At 55.9% G+C, this 18,556-nt stretch overlaps 1 protein-coding gene across 2 annotated transcripts in view; it reads left to right on the forward strand.

Annotated features, from left to right (window-relative positions):
* Nucleotides 1-294: 294 nt before the first annotated feature.
* Nucleotides 295-18,556, forward strand: part of LMF1 (lipase maturation factor 1) — an 81,933-nt gene continuing 63,671 nt past the window's right edge. For both annotated transcript variants that reach the window (XM_059415761.1, XM_059415762.1), the window contains exons 1-2: nt 295-519; nt 13,203-13,512. In XM_059415761.1, coding sequence (XP_059271744.1) covers nt 321-519; nt 13,203-13,512 — 509 coding nt within the window. In that variant the 5' untranslated portion in view covers nt 295-320. The remainder of the gene's footprint in view (nt 520-13,202; nt 13,513-18,556) is intronic.

An 18,556-nucleotide genomic window follows, 5' to 3' on the forward strand; every position in this document is an offset into this window, starting at 1 on the left:
CACAAGCTTTCCAACAGTCATAGAGAGAGGGTCCAGGAGGGCAGCCGCGTGGGTGAGAAAGTGCACCGGGAGCTTCTGCAACACTGGCTGATGAAAGCGCCAACCAGGGAATGAGTCCGCCGCTTTACGGATGGAGTACACGCTGGTCCTCCCAGGTACACCCCGTCTTGCCCTCACTGCTGCAGCACGCCCGGCGGCCTGCGGGGGGCGCGCGCGCGCCTGGAGCCGGAGCGCGCTCCCCGCCCATGGGCGTGGCCAGCCCTGGCGGGAGCGGCCTCCCTTTTTGGGCGGGGCGTCCGGGCGCTTGGCGCCTCACGCGCATGCGCACTGGCGGCCCCGCGATGGCGGCCCCCGAGGAGTCCCTGAGGAGGCGGAAAGCCGGGAATGCGGGCGCCGAGCCTGGGTCTCCGCCGGGACGGGGGCCGGGGCGCGAGCCCACGGGCTGTAATGCCCGTCTCCGAGCGGGCACTTTCTGGCTGACCAGGATCGTGCTCCTGAGGGCCCTCGCTTTCGTTTACTGTGAGTCCGCGGGGCCCAGGGCTCCCGTCACTGTGGCCCCCGCACGCGCCCTCGTCCCCCAGACCGTCCCCGACGCCGGGACAGCCCCTCGCCCAAGACAACGCTTTCCTCGCACTCTTCGCCCCCCGCCCCGGTCCCATCCGTCTCCCCCTTTCCCGGGGCACCTCCACAGCGCCCCCGACGCCCCTCCCCTTGCACATGCCCCTCTCCTCCCCTCAGGGCGCCCCTCCCCCCGGGCGTCCCTTCCCCCCAGGGCGCTCCCCCGGACGCCCTCTCCCGACGTGCCCCTACTCCCCAGGGCGCTCCTCACCTCTCCCCACAGGAAGCTTATCACCCCACCCCACGCCCCTCTCCTCGGGACGCCCCCCCTCCAGGGTCCCCTTTCCCTGGGACGCCTCTCCCCCTTGGGCGATCCTCCCCACAGGACGCTCTCCCTCCACAACGTGCATCCCCGGGTCTCTCCCCCATCGCTTCCCCGCCACTTCCCCAGTGCTCCTCCCTCCACTCGTGCCCCTCCCCTGCACGACGCCCCTCCTCCGGGACACACCCCCCCCCCCCCCCAAAGCCCCCTTCTGGATCGCCCCCCCCCCCCCCCCCAAAAAACGCTCCCTGGCAGACAGGGCGACCCACAAGCGCTACCCCCTCCCCCATGCTACCCCCACCCAGGCTTCTGGGTGCCCCTCTCCCTGGATGCAACACCCCTCCCACAGGCTCCCCTTCAGCCTTCAGACAGGTGCACCGCAGAGCCCCTGCTCCTTGCGCGGTCGTGCCCCCCTAGTCTGGAGCGTTGGGTTTGAGGTGAAGGTGCTCAAGGGCGACCGCACCTGCCCCCACTTGAGCACTTCCCGGGGCTTCCGCGTTCGGCCGGGGCGTGCGTGGGTGGGGGCCTCCGAGCCCCTGTCCCTAGAGCCTTGTCCGTTAGCACCCTGTGCCCCCGACTCAGCAGCGGCACCTAGGCCGCGGGCAGCCCCTTGCACAACCCGGGAGCCTGTGGAGGCTGGCCTGGCCCCAAGCCTCACCGCTGTTCTGGAAGCTTCTGAGCAGGCTTCTCGTTCCGTGGTAGGTTAAGCTTGAGCCTCAGCCCTCCTTTGACCGGCCAGGAGCCGCTGGGCCCTCCACAGTGCAGAGCCCGCAGCAGCCCTGAGGGTGAAGCCTGTGGGTGCTGAACCCACCTCCCCTCCCCCGCCCTGCATCCACAAGGGCGCAGGAGCCCTGAGCCTTCCAGCAGTGGAGCTCAAGCTCAGGTTCTCCAGCCGACCTGGGGAGCAGACTGAGAGACCCCAGCCCTGGTGGTCTCTGCTCCGGGATCCAGAGGGTGCTGGTCCCTGGCATTGCTGGCCTCCACCGCGCGGGGGTCACCGAACATCTCAGCTTCGTTTCTCAGCTCTTTCATCCCCCGAGGAAGCAGCACTGTCCTTACAGAATCACGGAACTGTGGGCTGCGCCCTAGGAGGGCGCCGGGCTTTTGCGTCTCCTGGTGCACAGGGGAGACCCGGCTTTCCAGAGCAATTCCGTGGCTTTCCGCAATGCCTCCCTCTCTTTTGTTACCGTAAACATAGTTTTCGCCAGCGCTGCCTTGTGCTCCACACTGTGACATAGTCGTTGGGAGTGTTTGAGCTGTCACTTAGCAAGAGATGGAGTGAGACAGAGGTCCCCAAGGAGGCTTCAGAGACTGTTACCAGGGGAGCCCGGAGCTGGCCCGTGGCACTGCCTGCTAACGCCAGCCCCGGCTTCCCTGGGAGCAGGGCTGCCTTTGATCTCTGCGGCTTCTCTGTTCTAGTCCTGAAGAGATTGTTCTGAGCTGCTGGGTCGTGGACAATTTAAGCCCTGTGCTGAGCACAGAACCACTTGCTTTGAGACATGCATTTTTCCCTCTTTTCTCTACATTTGGGGTAGAATCAGTGTTTTTCAGTTGTATGAAGGAACTTGTTTCCCATTTCCAGGGATGAAGTTCTCTGACAGATGACCCTGGGCAAGTGGCCATGCATCTTGCATTGGTCCCTTTCTGGAAAGTTCTGGATCTTTCTGGTAGCCTGAACTACCTCAGAGTTTCTGAAGTCCCAGTGTTTTCCATGATGCCATGGGGGCCGCCTGCACATTTCACTTGATGTGGAATTTTATAGTTGTCCCTGTGGACTCCTGACCCCACCCCAAGGCTGCATAATGAACCCCTGCCCTGCACTTCGTTCTCTGCACGTTTAAGAGAGTTTTTGCAGTCCTGTCTTGAGCGTCCCTGTTCCTCCACTCGTGAGCCTGCGGCTGGGACGGGTTCTTCCTCACACTTCTGTCCTCCATCTTCTAGCGGCATCTCGTGCTTCGGAAAATTTCCTTGACTTCTTGCATAATCTTTATCAGTACTCTTTGTCCCCACGGGATACTTTCCCATCTGTGTCCCCCTTTCCCCCCCCCCCCCCCCCCCCACCAGCTGCTTGGTGCGGACACTCAGGACACAGACCGCCTGCCCGAGAGGCCCTGACTCCCTCTGGGTTGTAGTCGCAGTTCTTCAGCTCTCACATCGCCGTCTTTTTGTCTTTTATTCTTTTAGTCTCTCTTTTTCTGGGATTTGTCCCCAAACAACTTTTTAAGAAAGAACTTGAAGCTGGACTTTCTCTGGTCTTCTTGCACCCAGGGGTCTTATGAATCTGCCTGGGTCTTCCGTTCTCAGTCGGAGCAGGTTTCTCAGAGCTTCTGGGGCTGATGATAAGTCTTCACGCAGCCGGACCCCCTACTCGCTCTTCTCCGGACGCCTAAGTAGAAGCGTTTTCCTTTTCCTTTTTCTTTTACTTTTTTTGAAGATTTTATTTATTTACTTGAGAGAGGGGCAGCAGGAGTTGGGGGAGGGGCAGAGGGAGAAGCAGACTCCCCACTGAGGAGGAAGCCCAGTGCTGGGCTCCTCCCGGGATCATGACCTGATCGGAAGGTAGATGCTTAGCCAGCTGAGCCACCCAGATGCCCCAACACTTTCATTTTTCTGCTGACACACTCTTGACACCAAATGTGGGTTTTTTTCCCTCACAAGCAGTTCTGACGCTATCTGTCCGGCATGAGTGCAGCTGCCGCCTGGCCCCACGAGACCGCCCCCACGTCCAGGCTGTCACCAGCTGTAAGTCAGGGTTCCAGACCCCCTTGTCCAACCTTAATTTGTTAGAATGGCTCACAGAACTCAGGGAAACACCTTACTCCAGTTACCGGTTCATCGTCAAGGACAGGATCCGGGAACAGCAGAAGGAAGACACCCCCAGGGCAGGTGGGTATGTGGAAGGAGCACGGGGCTTCCAGGCCCTGCCCCCTGCCCAGGGGCCACCCGCCCCCTGCTGGCACCCCCATGTGCCCAGAGACTCCCGCACCCCTTCATTTTGGTTTCTTAGGGGAGCTCAGGGCTGATGGGCTCATTGGATGATGGGCTTGATCTCCAGCCTTCTAATCCCACGTCGGGGCCTTTGGCCACCAGCCCTCAAGCTGCTCCCCTAGGTGGTGTGAAGCCGGGTAAGGCGCATCTGGCCTGGTCAGGGGCCCCTGCAGCTGCTCCTCTTGGCCCCGCTGCTCAGCGAACTCCCAGGAGCAGGGACGAGGAGCGCAGAAGCAGAAACGGTTCTGGTTCTTCGCTTCTTCATAGGTGGCATAGGTGGCGATACTACAGTGACCTGTGTTTACCTCTGGAGGCTTTCAGAGTCCCTGCTGCTGTGCCATCTTATTCTGGGTCCTTGTTATTTAATGGCATGTCGACGTGAGCGTCCCTTCCTCATTCTTTCTCAGGGCTCCTGCCCTAGTTCTGGACAGCTTCTCTGACCGTGCCCCATCTGCTGCCTCTAGGTCCCTGTGTGTCCGAACACCCCAGTGGGTCCCAGATGTGCCCCATTAGCGGACTTGTCCCCATCAAGCGTCCCAGGTTGGTGGGAGCCTGTCTGAGAAGCCACTTCCCAGAGCTAAATGAGGGCCTGTTGGAGAAGATGGGCCCCTCCCAGGCCCTGTGGATGCTGCTGCGGTGATGGCCCAGTCTGCTGAGTGTCCACGAGTAGTGATGTGGGGGCCTCCAGAGGGGGCTCTGAGCACTGTGGGAGCAGAGACATTAGGGTTCGAAGCTGAGAGCCAGTAAGGAGTTCTTGAGATGTCTTTGGTATAAAAAAGTCATTTAATTAAAGCACGGGCACAGGCGACCTATGGGCAGAAGGAGCCGAGCCGAGGTCATGGGGAGTGGCCCATTCGTACCTTCAAGTCTGGGGAGGGTTGGGGACAGTGTGAGTCTCCCAGGAATTTTGGAAACAAGGTTTTCAAGATCCCAAGGGTGCTAGCTATTGTTATTAAAAGGCCATTCTTACCATTTAGTAAAAACTCAGTTGTGAGACCCCTCAGATGTAAATTTGTGGGCCATGTGCTTGGGTGGTGATTGCTAACACGCATCTTGAGGGGTAGAGAAAAGGGAGTTTCCGAAGGAGTTTTTTTATGTTCAAGTAGACTTACAGGGTTGGGCTAGGACTGCCTTTTGTCCTTAGCAAACTGTCCACATTGGGGCAATTGAGTCCCTAGAGGAAGGTCACTGCCTGTTCCAGGACCTGTCAGTGGGCTTAGGTAGCCACGGAAATGTGATCATTTCTCGGCTGCCTTTGTTTCCCACGCCACAGAGGACAGGGGCATGTAAGCAGATTGCACATTCCACTTCCCTCTGTTACTGCGGAGTCCCTAGAATCGAATTTCTTTGAAAATCCTGTCTCTGAGTGGTCTCGGGGCTAGTTGTGGCCAGACGCTGATTCTTGGTTTTGCTTTACGTGCGTGTGTGTGTGGCGGCTCTGGCGGCTCTCCTTGTTCAGTCCATGTGCTAGCCCCGACCCGACCGCGGCTGCTCTTCGAGGCGAGTCAGAACTGCACTTTCTAGAAGCAGAAGCTGGTTGACCTCCCCATCAGGGCTCTGCTGTCTCCTCCCTCACTGCCACCCCAGGGACCGGGAAGGGGGCGCTTGCCGCGCAGACAGCAGAGCCCGGGCCTGGTGGGCACTGGACTTTCGGAACTCCTAGCTGCTCCGTGGAAAGTTTGAGGGAAAAATGGAGCCAAAAGAAATCCTGCTTCATTGTATATGGTGGTGACGCTTCCTGCTCCAAGAGCTCGCGGAGGTCAGCCCTTGTCTGTGCTCCGGGCCCTTGGATTTGAACAAGGTGCTCTGCTGGCTTTTACAGGGTTCTCTGTGAAGCACTGCCAGGTTGTTTAAAAACAGGTGCCACTGCCCGCTTCAGAGCTGTCCGCAGCGCATGCCTCCAAAGAGCGAGGCCTGGGCGCTGCCGTGCCCTGGCCAGGGCTTAGCCACACTCGGTAAAACCCCTGCCCAGAATGGCATCTGGGGTGATTCTGTTTCAGTTTTATAGACATTCATCTGAATGAGACAGAAACCTCAATTTTTAGTTTCTAAAGAAAGTATCTGCAGACGTCCTTGGTAATGGATATTTAGGGAATCTGCTCACCTCTCCTAGATCAGCATCTGGGTTACCTCCCACCCTGCACCCCCAGTTTCCTGCCTTCAGGGGCTGGGGTGGGGGTGGGGCAGACTCCTGCCTGCCTGGGGTGGGGTGGCGGGGCGGGGGTGCTAAGGCTTTGGAGGTTCAGTTGGTTGGTTGAGCTTTTGGATGCTATGATATTTTGACATTTTCACTTCTTTCTACTTAGGCATTTCTGTAACAGGAGTGGAAATTTAAATAGGTTTTCTTTCCTGAAATTTTAATCGAAGCTCTGTTCATGGCTTCCTGATAAGATAGGAAATTTCCTAAGCTTCTTGCCTTAGAATCACTTTTTAAAACTAATTGGTACGGGGCATCTGGGTGGCTCAGTCAGTTGAACAGCTCCCTTTAGCTCTGGTTGTGGTCCTGGGTCCTGGGATTGAGCCGCAGCTGGGGCTCAGCAGGGAGTCTGCTTCTCCCTCTCCCTTTGCCTCCCTTCCCCCACTCGTGTATGTGCTCGCTCGCTCTCTGTCAAATAAGTAAAATCTTTTTTTAGGAAGAAATAATGGGTGAGACCAGGGGTCCCTGGCAGCTGAGTCGGTGAAGCGTCCGACTCTTGATCTTGGGATTGTGAGCCCGAGCCTCACGTTGGGCATAAAGATTACTTTAAAAAGAGAGAGAGAGAGAAGTCCTCGAACAGATCGGTTAGACCAGATCTTGTTTTCCTTCCCTGGCAATGGAGTGTGAATCATGGTCATAGGGAGAAAGGACGTGCCTCTCTTCCGTCATCGCTCATCAGGTCCCTGTGTGGGTGAGCCCCACGGCTCTGGAATGGGCCAGGGTATCGTCAGTGAGGAAGGAGACGGGCTGGGCTCCATGTGGGGCAGCCCTGCTGTGGCCTCGAGGGTCAGTGGCATGTGGACTTGATTGGTTCTGCCCGAGGTGGAGGCGGGTGAGGGAGAAGGATGTCTGCGGGTGCTCCACTGCTTTCCCACTGACCCTCTGTGGATGGTGGGGGCTTTCGTCCTCAGGTGACTCCCACCCACTGTCCCTTCCCTTGGCCTCCCGTGGTCACGTGAGGGTCAGGCCTCACTTCTCTATCTCCGCTGCTCTGAGCTTCATATCGTGGGCGTTCAAGACACTTGGAAGAAAAAGACCAACCTGTTAAGAAAACCCCAGACTTCATTGGAATTTCTCACAGGTGCCCCTTCTCATCCCGGGGCCCCTCCCGGGGCCACACTGCACTCTGTCGCCGCGTCTCCTTGGGCCCCTCTGGTCTGTGGCAGTCTGTAGGACCTCCTTGGCTCTTCGTGAGCTTGGTCATTCTGGGAAGTTCTCGTCCCATATTTGCTCCAATGCCTCCACGCTGGGTTTGTCTGGTGTTTCTGGGACAAGACGGGTCACAGAGGCGAGGTGCCTTTGTCACCGATCGGGTGCCCAAGTCCACACGACTCGCCGTGGGCCTGTATCACCTGGTGAAGGTGTGTTTCCAGGTGTCTCCTCCCACCGGTTCCCTGTCCCTGGTTACGGTGCCCTAGGGGAGGGAGGACTCTGCTCCAGCCCCGGAGGGCATCTCCCCGCATCACTGGGAATCCCTCTGTGAGGAAGGCTCATGTCTGCTCTCCTTGTCTTCACCAGGGGCTCCAGGTTGTGTCCCACACTGTTCCTTACTGTGGCTCCAGACTGTCCGCCTCTGGTCAGCGCTCTGCGCTCCTCTTGCCCCGCCCGGCCCTGCCGTCTCCCCTTCCTTCCTTTGTTGCTCTCCTCACCCGCCTTTGCCATCCCTAACACTGGTGGTTTGTCTGGCGTAGTTTCTTCCCCAGGGAGCAGTGTTTGGAGCCCAGATCTGTGTGCCGGGAGTGCCTGCTGTCGCGTGCGGTCACAATCCGTCGGAATGTCTGCCGGGGTTAACGTGAATTCACGCTGGCCTCTCCAGTCCCGATCCAGGACACAGGTGCGCCCCTTCCTTCCTCGCTTCTCTGGAACCTCCTTGTGTCCTGCTGGGACCCTTGCTCCACCCCCCGCACATGCAGACGGCTTCAGACTGCTGCGCTCCCGCCCTAAAAAAAAACCAGCCAGACTCCGGGGTTTCTCAGCCATTCCTTTGGTCTTTGTCCTGACACTGTTCACGCGAAGCATTTTCCGGAGTCCCTTAAGCCAGCCTTCCCTTCCTCCTTGGGCACAGTGCGATGACGTTAGATATCTGCCATAGAGTGGCGTTCAGGGGTCACAGTCTGCATTTCGTCCTGGCTTCTTCTGACCTCCAGTCTGGCTTGTTTCGATGGTTCGAAAACACTGAAGTTCATTGCTTGTGACCTACAGATCTGTGGGTATTGACACATGCATGTTTCTCTGTCACGGTGGTACTATACAGGGTAGCTGTATCCCCCCCAGACTCCCCTGTGCATGTCATCACCTACCCCCCACCCAGCCCCGGCACGGCCGTTGTCGTCCCCCTGGCTTTGCCTTTTCTAGTGTGAATGGAACCCTAGAGTATGTAGCCTTTGGGTCCTATTCTGTTCGTTGGAAAAGGACATTTGTGATCCTGCCATGCTGTTGTGTGACTCAGCGGCTTGTGTAGCTTCTCTCCACTGTCCCCCCACTGTCCCCCGACTATAGGCAGCTTCCACCCGTGGATGTTTACCCCCCACATGCGGGGACCTCTGTGCTGTTTCCCATGCTAGTGGTTGTGAACCAGGCCCCTGTTGGCTGCATTTGCGCACGAGCTTTTGCGGAAATGGGAGTTTTCAGTTCATGCGGGCACAAACCTAAGCGTCGGACTTCTGGGCTATCTGCGGTAACCCGGGTTCTGCTTTAGAAGAAACAGCCAGCGCCTCGCCCACGGCAGCTGCAGCCCATGCCCTCTCGCCGGCGGTGAGCGTATGTGGCTCTGGACCCTCGGGGGCGCTTGGTGTTCCCCGCATTTGGGATTTTGCCTGTTGTGATAGGTGCTGGTGCATTCAGGCCTTACTTGGCATTTCCCCAGTAAATGCTACTGAGCGTCTTTTCTGTGTGTATGTAACATCCGTGTGTCTTACTCATGTGCCGCAGATGACTTCGGCGTCCAGGTGCTCTGCCCAGCTTAAACATTGGGCTGTTTGTTTCCTTATTCTTGACTTTCTTGAAGGCACTTAGTATCCTGCGAACACAGGATTCCGGCACTTGAATATTCTGGATGCAAGTGCCTGATCAGGTCATTTATGTGGTCTGTGAATGTTTTCTCCCAATCCGTGCTTTGTTTTTTCAGCCTCACTTACAGAGCAGGAGGTTTTCGTCTGATGCAGCTCTGTCTGTTGGTCTTTCTCTGTCTTGTGTCACACTTCCGGGGTTGCCACACCCAAGCCGCAGATTTTCTTGTAGAAGCTCCCTACTTTTACACTTCACGTGGAGGTCTGTGGTCCTTTTTGAGTAAATTTCGGGGTAACGTGTAAGATGTGTGTGGGACCGTCCGTCTGCTTCTGGTCGCCCGTTGTTCGGGATCATCTTTCTCCGTCGACCCGTCTGTGCCTCTTTGTCAGAGATCAGTTGGCCATACTCATGTGCCTTTGTTTCTGGGCTCTGTGTCCTGTGCCACGCCATCCGGGTCCTTCCTTCTGCCACACTGTCTTGATCGCCGTGCTTTGTAGTAACTCTTGACATTGGGTAGTACGGCTCCTCCGGCATCGTTCTTTCTCAGGGTCACTCTGGCGGTTCTAGTTCCTTTGCTTCTCCGCATCTGTTTTAGAACCAGCTTGTCTCTACCAACAGCGGAACTTTCTGGGTGCTTGGATCGAGACTGAGTCTGTAGGTCAGACTGGGGAGAGTGGACATCCTCGTGATGCTGAATCTCCTGGTCCACAAACGTCATGTACCTCCTGCTTATTTAGGTCTTCCTTTGTCAGTGCCTTTCTGTTTTCCACATACAGACTCTGCAGGTGTTTTGTAAGAGTTTTACTTATGTATTTTGGGGGTTGCTATTTATTATAATTAGAAAATTCAGATTACAGTTCACTGCTGATACATATGAATACAATGAACTTTTAAGTATTGATCTTGTGTTCTGTGCTTGTGATCAACTTGTTGATTAGGTCCAAGAGGGGGTTTTTTGGTATTTTTTTGAGATCTTCTACTCAGACCCTCATATCATCTGTTAATAAAGACAGTTTGATTTCTTTCTTTCCAGTCCATGTGCCTTTTACTTCTCTTGCCGGCCTCACTGTGTGAGTCAGGACTTCCATACACTGCTCAGTAGGTTGGTGAGATGTCCTTGCTTTGTCCCAGATCTCAGGAAAGGACTGAGGTCTGGTGTTGGCTGTCGTTGTGCATAGCCGCCCTTGTGGGCTGATGGAAGTTCCCTTCTGTTCCCAGCGTGCTGGAGGTTTTCACCGTGAGCAGCTGCTGAATGCTGTCACTGCTGTCATGTGTCTGCTGGTCTTACCGTATTGCTTTCTCTTCTCAGTCTGGTCGTTGGTACATCACAGTGATCTGTGAGGATTGAACCAGCCTTGCATCCCTGGCCTGCAGTGGGTTGCGATTTGTCACCCATATTTCTTGTTTTGTGAGTTTTGGTAGTTTGTGTCTTTCAAGTAATTTGTTTCATCTGAGCTGCTGAGAGACCTGTAGTATCCTTTTCATCTTTTTAGTGTCTGTGAGACCAGTAGCAGCGCTCCCTTCTCTGTTCTTGATACTGCTCTCTCTTTTTCTTGATTAGTCTGGCTAGAGGTCTGTCGGTTATCCTTTGGAAGAACCAACTTTTGATTTTCTTGATCTTATCCATTTTTTTTTCTTGTTTTCAATTTCATTCAACTCCACTCTTAAGTTTTTAAAGGTTTCTTTCCTTCTGCTTGTTTTGTGTATCATTGCTCTTTTTTTCTGATTTCTTAAAGTAGAAGTTTAGACTTGAGCCCTATCTTTCTAACGTGAGCACTTTACTATAAATTTCCCTTTAAGTGCTGCTTCAACAGCATCTTGCATTTTTTTTTTGATATATTGTGTTTTCAATTTTCATTCTGTTGAAAAATACCTTATAATTTTGCTTTTGTTTTATTTTTTAAGATTTTATTTATTTGAGAAAGAGCATAAACAGGGAGGAGGAACAGAGGAAGAAGCAGGCTCCCCACTGAGCAGAGAGCTTGATGGGAGGCTTGATCCCAGGACCCTGAGATCATGACCTGAGCTGACGGCAGAGGTTTCACCAACTGAGCTGCCCAGGTGCCCCTTTTTGTGGTTATATATGTGTATTTTTTTCAATTCGTATTCATCACATTTAACATAAGTATTCATCACATATATATGGTTTATTTAGAAGAGTGGGTGTAATTTCCAAAGACTTGGGTACGTTTCCAGATAACGTCCTGTGGCCAACTGCTAGGTTAATTCTCTTTGTTCAGGACACACATTATTTTCGATTCCAGTTCTTTTCGGTATGTTGGTATTTGCTGTGCGGTCACAGCGTGGAGTGTCCTGGCGGACGTTCCGCATAGTAGTTGAAAATCATATCTGTTTAGCTGTTGGGTAGGGTGTTCTATGGATGTCATGGTACCATATCTTGCCCTTTTATACCGTATGACAGTCTCTAACTGTCAGATCAAGTCAGTTAATGTACGCATAGCGTATAGATATGTTTTAGCTGAGGTGATTTAATATACATAAGTTTTGTTGCTAGACTCGTGCATTTAATGTTCTCATGTCTATTTGTTGATTCCTTATCATTATGCAATGTCCTTTTTTATCCCTCATATTGTTCCTTGTTTTTATGTCTTTTGTCTGATATTCATATAGCGATCAGCTTTCTTTTGATTAATGTTTGTATGATACATGTTTTTCTGTGCTTTTGCTTTTAGTCTACCTGTGTGTTTATATTTTGAATGAATTTCTTATAAACACCACAGATTTGAGTCTTTTTTTTTGTTTTAAATTTGAGGGTGAGCAAGAGAGAGCATGAGCAAGGGCAGAGGGAGAGGGGGAAGCAGACTCCCTGCTGAGCAGGGAGCCCAACGTGGGGCTCAGTCTCAGAACCCTGGGATCATGACCTGAGCTGACAGCAGACACTTAACTGACTGAGCCATCCAGGCACCTGAGTCCTGCTTTTTTATCCATTCTGACAATTTGTCTTTACTGGTAGGTTTAGAACATTCTCATTTAAAGCATCAGATTAAAATCTGTCATATTGCTAGTTGTGTTCTATTTGTTTCTTCTGTTCTTTTTTTTTTTTCTTTCCCTGCCTTCTCTTTGGTTAGTTTAGCATTTTCTATGATTCCCTTTTTGTATCTGTATTAATTATTTAGAGTCACTTAAATTTTTATTTGCTCTCCCATAGGACTTCCAGTAAACAAATTAATCTGAGCCTGCAACTTCCTGTGTGGCATCAGGTCCTTCTAAGAGTGGCTTCCAACATCTCCCTCTGGCCTTGATGTTTTCTCACATTGGGCCCTTCGTGTGCGTTAGGCGAATGTGATTGGTTTTGCTTTAGACGAGGGGTAACACACGTTTCTGCCAGTCAACATCACACTGTGAGCCCAGACCCGTGTTTGTGGAACTAGAATCTGAGCTACAGCCATGCTCCCTTCTCTCCCTCTACCCCATCCGGCCTTGTGGTGCAGCTGCCCGGCCCTCAGGCGTGCAGCTGTGTCCACAGGGCGGGCGTCCCTGCCGTGCGTGCAGTGCGGCCTGAGATGGCCTGTTGCCTTGCTCTTTCTCCTTGGTGGGCGTGGAGTCGCCCTGCTCTACACATTCGTGGAGGGGAATGTGTGCCCTCGCTCCCTGCCTGCGGCATCCCTGTGCAGACACGTCTGTGCACGCACCCAACCCTAGACTCTATAGAGTGCTGGTGTACTCTTGTGGGGCAGGGCTTGAAGGAAGCCCGCGGCCCCCAATGCGGGCGATCGTGACTGATATGTGAGCTGTAGCCCGTCCAGGAGGGCCGCTGTGGACCTGGACCATGGGCCGTGCAGACATGCGTTGTCATGACAGATGCTGAGTGATGTTCCCTTGTGGTCACGTGAGACACCTGCATCTGTGTCACATACACATACATGACACGTAATTGGACACAACCCGTGTTGGTTTGTGTATGTGTGCAACACAGCCTAACCTTCCCAGATTGGGTCTTCTAGTATTTTCCCTAGGATTTTGGAATTTGGACCTCTTGCATCCCTGCTTTGATTCCAAACCATGGCTCAGACAGCCCCTCGTCTCCTCACCCCGCCATGCCCCCTCCTGCAGGTGTCCACAGACGGCTGTGCTCCTGTTCACGGTCCTTCTGTCTGTTTCTTCCAGTCGTGGCGTTCCTGGTGGCTTTCCACCAGAACAAGCAGCTGATCGGAGACCGGGGCCTGCTGCCGTGCGGCACATACCTGAAGAGCGTACAGCAGTATTTCCGGGGCCCAGTCGGCTGGGATGCCGTGAGCTACGCACCCACCCTGCTCTGGCTGCTGGACTGGTCACACATGGACTCCAACCTGGACGCCCTGGCACTGCTTGGGCTGGGTGTCTCGTCTTTCGTCCTGCTCACTGGCTGTGCCAACATGGCGCTCATGGCCACTCTCTGGGTTCTCTACATGTCCCTGGTCAACGTGGGACAGATCTGGTAAGCAGGAGGACGTGGAGTGTTGGGGTTCAGGCAGGCTGGGGCCCCGTGGCCTGGCAGCCTCCTGGCAGCTGGGGAGACGGAGCAAGCTTGCTGCTCACGCTCGTCCGAGGGGTACCACCATGTCGCTCTGGCGGTAGGTGAGTCTGCTAGTTGCCAGTTGACCGGAATCCAAGGGACTTTGTGCCTTGGGAAGAACCATGATTCTGTTCAGTGTGGCGTGGCCACCCCTGAGAGTCTGCATTCAGCCTCCTGGGGCCGGAAAATAGGAGGTGGATGTAGGGTCCTGCCGTGGGCTTCTGGGAGTGCTCTGGGGGTGGGGGCCGGCTTTGGGGGCCCGTTTCTTCCGCTCGTCCCCACTCCAGCTCCTTCCTCGTTCAGGAGGAGCTGCTACCGGCAATGTCAGGGGTCACTATCAGGTTGGGCCTGCTTGGCGCTTCACACAGCCAGGGAGGCTGGAGGAGTCCTACGGGGAGCTGGGGGAGTGTGCCAGGGTGGCCCACCCTCCAGGGGCCCTGATGGAAGCGCAGCAGCCGCGGGCTGCTACAGTGTGCCCGAGCCGAGGGCTGGCACTCCTTCCTGTCGTGGGCTCCAGAGGAAGCACGGAGGACTCTAAGAAAAGGCATGGTTTGGGGAGAAGCTCTGGGATGGGGGTCGGTGTCTGTGCAGATGTGGAGGAAGCAGATGTGAGCATCTGCAGCTGTGCACGTGCGGAGGTGGTGGGCACTGACCGCAGGGTCATCTGTTTTCCGGAGGACAGATGTAAGTCCAGTGTCCCGACGGTTCCTCTAGCGCTGGCCCGGCCTGGGGAGGCTTGTGCAGTCTTCCCGGAATGTGGGCTCTGACCCAGACTGTCTCCACCTGGGCCTACGGAGCTGCCTGCCCTTCAGTCCCGTCTGGCAGGTCTGTTTCGACTGGTCTGTCAGGGCTGTGGCCTGGCTCCCCCATGTGCAGCTGCGCCCTGGTCCCCGTGGGCAGGTGTGCGCCACTCGGAGAGGAGTTGGGGCTGGACTCTGGCCTCTTCCTGGCCGTGGGAAGTGCCGCTTCGCACCACACTGGGGAGGCCAGGTGTGGAAGACACTCCCGTGCAGGAGGTCTGTCATGCAGATCTGGTCTGTGGCCAAGAAGGCTGGGTATCCCGGGCACCCTGGGAGACCCCTGCTCTGCCCACGCCTGGGGCCCTCCTGTCAGTGTATTACTGTTGACCATGGCGGTGCAAATGGGCTGGGGTACCTTGGGTGGGGTCTGGGTGACAGTCCCACATGCCTCCTGCACATTAAGCAGCTGTGAGGTGTGATGCCCCCTGGACCCCCACCTGCTCCTTCCCTCGTGGAATTCTTGGAGGTCAGACGCCCAAGGCGCTGTCCCTTCTGCCCCTAGGCTCTTGGTCACACACAGAGACTCTGGCTGGTATTTCTGTGGTGCTAAAGAGGTTGCTGGGTTTTGAGACATGTGCTTTTAGTCCACACCAGACCAGGGAGAGCTCTGGGCACACGCGGTGAGCACACCCGACTGTGTGGGTGGCCAGGGCGGCACACGTCCTGCATGGTGCATGGCTTGGGTCACGCTTCGGTGTCTGGCAGCCAGAGAGATCATTCTGACTTTAAGTTCCCTGTGAGAAGTATTTCCTAGTCACAAGTAGGGTATGGTCAGGAAAGAGTAACCCCAGGTTTAAACTTCTGAAAACCATTTTGGGTACGCATGGCCAAGGTAGTCTTGTATTGTTTTCACTGGAAGAGATACTTCGCTCCCCTTCCCTCGGATACGTAAAAAAGAAAAATGTGATTCAAATTAGGTTAAGCTCACTAAAGCAAAACAGAATAAAGGTACATCTTCTCAGAAATGATTAGAAAATGAGGAAGAAAACAAAATCTGTCATGGAGACCAGTGGTTTCTTCACCCTGCCCCTGCTGCTGATGCACTCATTCCCAGCCCAGCTGCTTGGCACTGGTTTCGTGCTCTGGTGGGGCCGCGGGGTTGGGCTCCGAGCCCTCTGCCTCCACGGTCTGTCCAGCCTTGCCCTTGACGCGGGTTTCCCGGACAGACGGCAGCTTCAGGGTCAGAGTGACATTGAACACTTACTAAGTGAGGACCCCTCCTGTGGACAGTAGGCTTTCTTTTTCCTGGTACCCCAGAGTGAGAGGCACAGACTGTTCTCACCTGTCCCATTTATTTAAAGTTGAAAAAAAAGAATGAGGTGAGGTGTCAGATAATGGGCACTCTTGACAGACGTCTTTCAGGTGTTGTCCAGCTCCGGGCAGGGGCACAGGGTGCTTCTCTGAGGGCACTGCTGCCTTGGTCTGGGGTCCTGTGGGGACGACCCTGCGTCCGCTGGCCGTTGCTGCGTGTGTGCGGTAGCTGTTGGTTCGCTAGGCCCTCTGCGTCTCCTGTCCCTCTGGAGGCGTCCGCCGAGCTGCTTCCCATCTCAGACTAGTGCCCCTGCCCAGGACCTGGCATCTCACACACGTGTTCCAGAGCAGTGGGAAGCCCATGCGGCTGCCCTGGGAGGCAGGTGAACCTTGCGCTTGGGGGCACCGTGAGTGTCTGAGGCAGATGCCATGGGGTGCAGGCAGGTGTCCTTACACAGCACCCTGCCCCTTCCAGAACCACAACCGTCCTTCTCCCACTCTCCTGACCCGTTCCTGACGCTGTATCATGGGTGGGAACTCACAAAGCCACTTTGTGACGGCAGTGACTAGGGATCTCATCATGGGGAGAGCGGCTCCCATCCAGGCGGTGAGCGCTCTGCAGAGTGACGGCCTGTGATGGCCCTTAGAATTGGGGGGCGGGGCGCTGATGCTCTGAGGTCCTTGCTGGGGCTGCGGGAGGCACAGCCAGAGGGAGCCCAGGGCCACGGGGGCCAGCATGAGGGACTGAGGCTGGGGGCGGACTGGGGACTGTGCCCTGGGCAGCTGCACCCCGGCGGGCCCTGTCCCAGAGCTGCAGGGCTGGCAGCAGTGTGGGTGGCCTATGGTTGGGCATGGGGTGACCGTGGACTGTGAGGGAGCACTGCCGGGCTGGACGCTCAGCCTTCCGTGAGGCCACCCCCTCTGTCTCACGAGCCCCCGTGCCTGCGGTTCCATAGCCATCGGTGGGAACCTGGGGAACCTGGGACGCCGACTCTCCCCGCTTCCCCCATGTTTCCCTGGACTCCACATCCTCCTGATTTTACCTACCAAGTGTTTCCAGAACCTTCCTCTGCTGTCAGCACCCGGTGTGGCCCCACGTTCATGACAGCTTTCAGCTCTCCTTCCCACACGGTGTTGTTTTGTCACAGGCACGGGCCAGCTTCATTCTGTCGTTCCACTTACGGGCAGTGAAGACCCACTGTTTCCGTATGTCGGGCAGTCTAAGGTGATGAATCACGATTTCTCCATGGACTCCGGCCACCGCCCTCCCTGTCAGCCTCGTGCTGAGGACCAGGGCAGACACGATGTTGGTTGTGGCCCCTGTCAGGGAATGGGAGCCCCACACCCCAGGGGAGGGGCCTGTCTGCTGCAGGAAGTAGCTGGGGCAGGGGTGCGCGTCCCAGGACCACCGGGGGCTGTGCTGTGCTCAGGAGGGTGAGGGAGGAGTGCGGTCCTTTCCCCTGTGGTGTCGCAGTAGACTTGGGCTTTCCTCTGCCTGAGTAGAGGAAGGGACACAGGAGATGCCATGCAGGCCTTGCTCATGCAAGAGAGGTGAGCAGGCAGGAAGTACGGACAGGGCCTGGCACCAGGCACCCCACGTCCTCCGGGGCTTCATCTTGGAGGCCACTGCGAGCCAGCAGTCGAGGCGCCGACGTAGGGCACACCCGTGCAGGGGTGCCGAGTGGCTTTCACCCAACTGCTTTCGCCCCCTTCCCATCCTCAGCTCTCGAGTGTGGTCGGAACAGGTTTTCTTTGCCTGGTCTACAGGGCAGGAGCATCACAAGGGTGTCCATCCCCGAGGTTGTGCGGTTGGGGCAGAGAGATGACCGCCAGTGGTTCCTCTTGCTTATGAGCAAAGGAAGCCTTGTTAGCAGGGGTGCGGCACCATCTGCCGGGTGCACACGGAGAGGAGGCGACCTGGGACTGGGTCGAGCAAGAAGGGGCCCGGGGCACACGGCTGGCAGGTGGCACCCCGTGGCTGAGCCGACGCGTCCTTGTCCTTGGACACAGTGGGCCGCGTGCACACATCTGCACGCACTGTGGACGGGTGCTGTTCTTGGTGAGGACTTGACTTTGTCTGCCTTGCACGTTGCCCAGAGCTCCAGAGGTTTCGTTCTGTGGAAGGAAGCTTGGGCCTGGCCTGTGCGGGCGCCACACACAGGTCGGGTGGCTGGTGGGGACCCGGCGGGCCGGAGTGCTTCTTCCCCCAGGCAGAGATTCTGTTGCTGCCTAGCTACTTCCCCCTCCTTTTAATTGAATAAACCTCCTTTTTGAAATAGTTGTGGGCTTACAGGTTCATTGCGGAGACAGTATAGAGAACTCCTGTGTACCCACACCCCGCTTCTTGTATTGTCTGCCTTTTCCTCGTCCAATTTAAAGAGCTAACACTGACCTCTTCCGTCCCTGGCTCCCCTCTGGGACATTTGGGCATCATGTCCCCTCAGGCTCCTCTGGGCTGAGACAGCATCTCTCACTCTCCGGCTTTGAGGAGGACCAGTCAGGGATGCTGTGGGACGTCTCTGCGCGGGGACTTGGTTGATGCTCTTTCTCGTGACTGGACTGGGCCGTGGGTTTGGGGAGAAGGCCATGGAGTGCACGCGGCCTCCTCAGCACAGCGCGGCTTGTCAGGGTGGGTGACACCGACGTGACTCGCCTGCGCCGCTGCTGCCCCCCTGCTCCCGGCCAAGGTCCCATCTGCCCTGTGTCAGGGCAGGGTGCTGGGGACTGGGACGCTTCTGCTGGGGAGTCAGGTCTCCTGGCCCTGTGTCAGTCACAGCAAGTCATTGTGAGGCTTCGGGTGTCTGTCCTCTTGCTCTAGGGCCTTAACTGTCTTGGGGACCGGTGACATTGGAAGAGAGAACGAAAGTTCAGTAGCCGTGACCACAGGAAGTTTACGTGAGTTTACAGAAGAGTCT

The sequence above is a fragment of the Mustela nigripes genome, chromosome 11 (genome assembly GCF_022355385.1).
Source record: "Mustela nigripes isolate SB6536 chromosome 11, MUSNIG.SB6536, whole genome shotgun sequence".
NCBI classification, from domain to species: Eukaryota; Metazoa; Chordata; class Mammalia; order Carnivora; family Mustelidae; genus Mustela; species Mustela nigripes.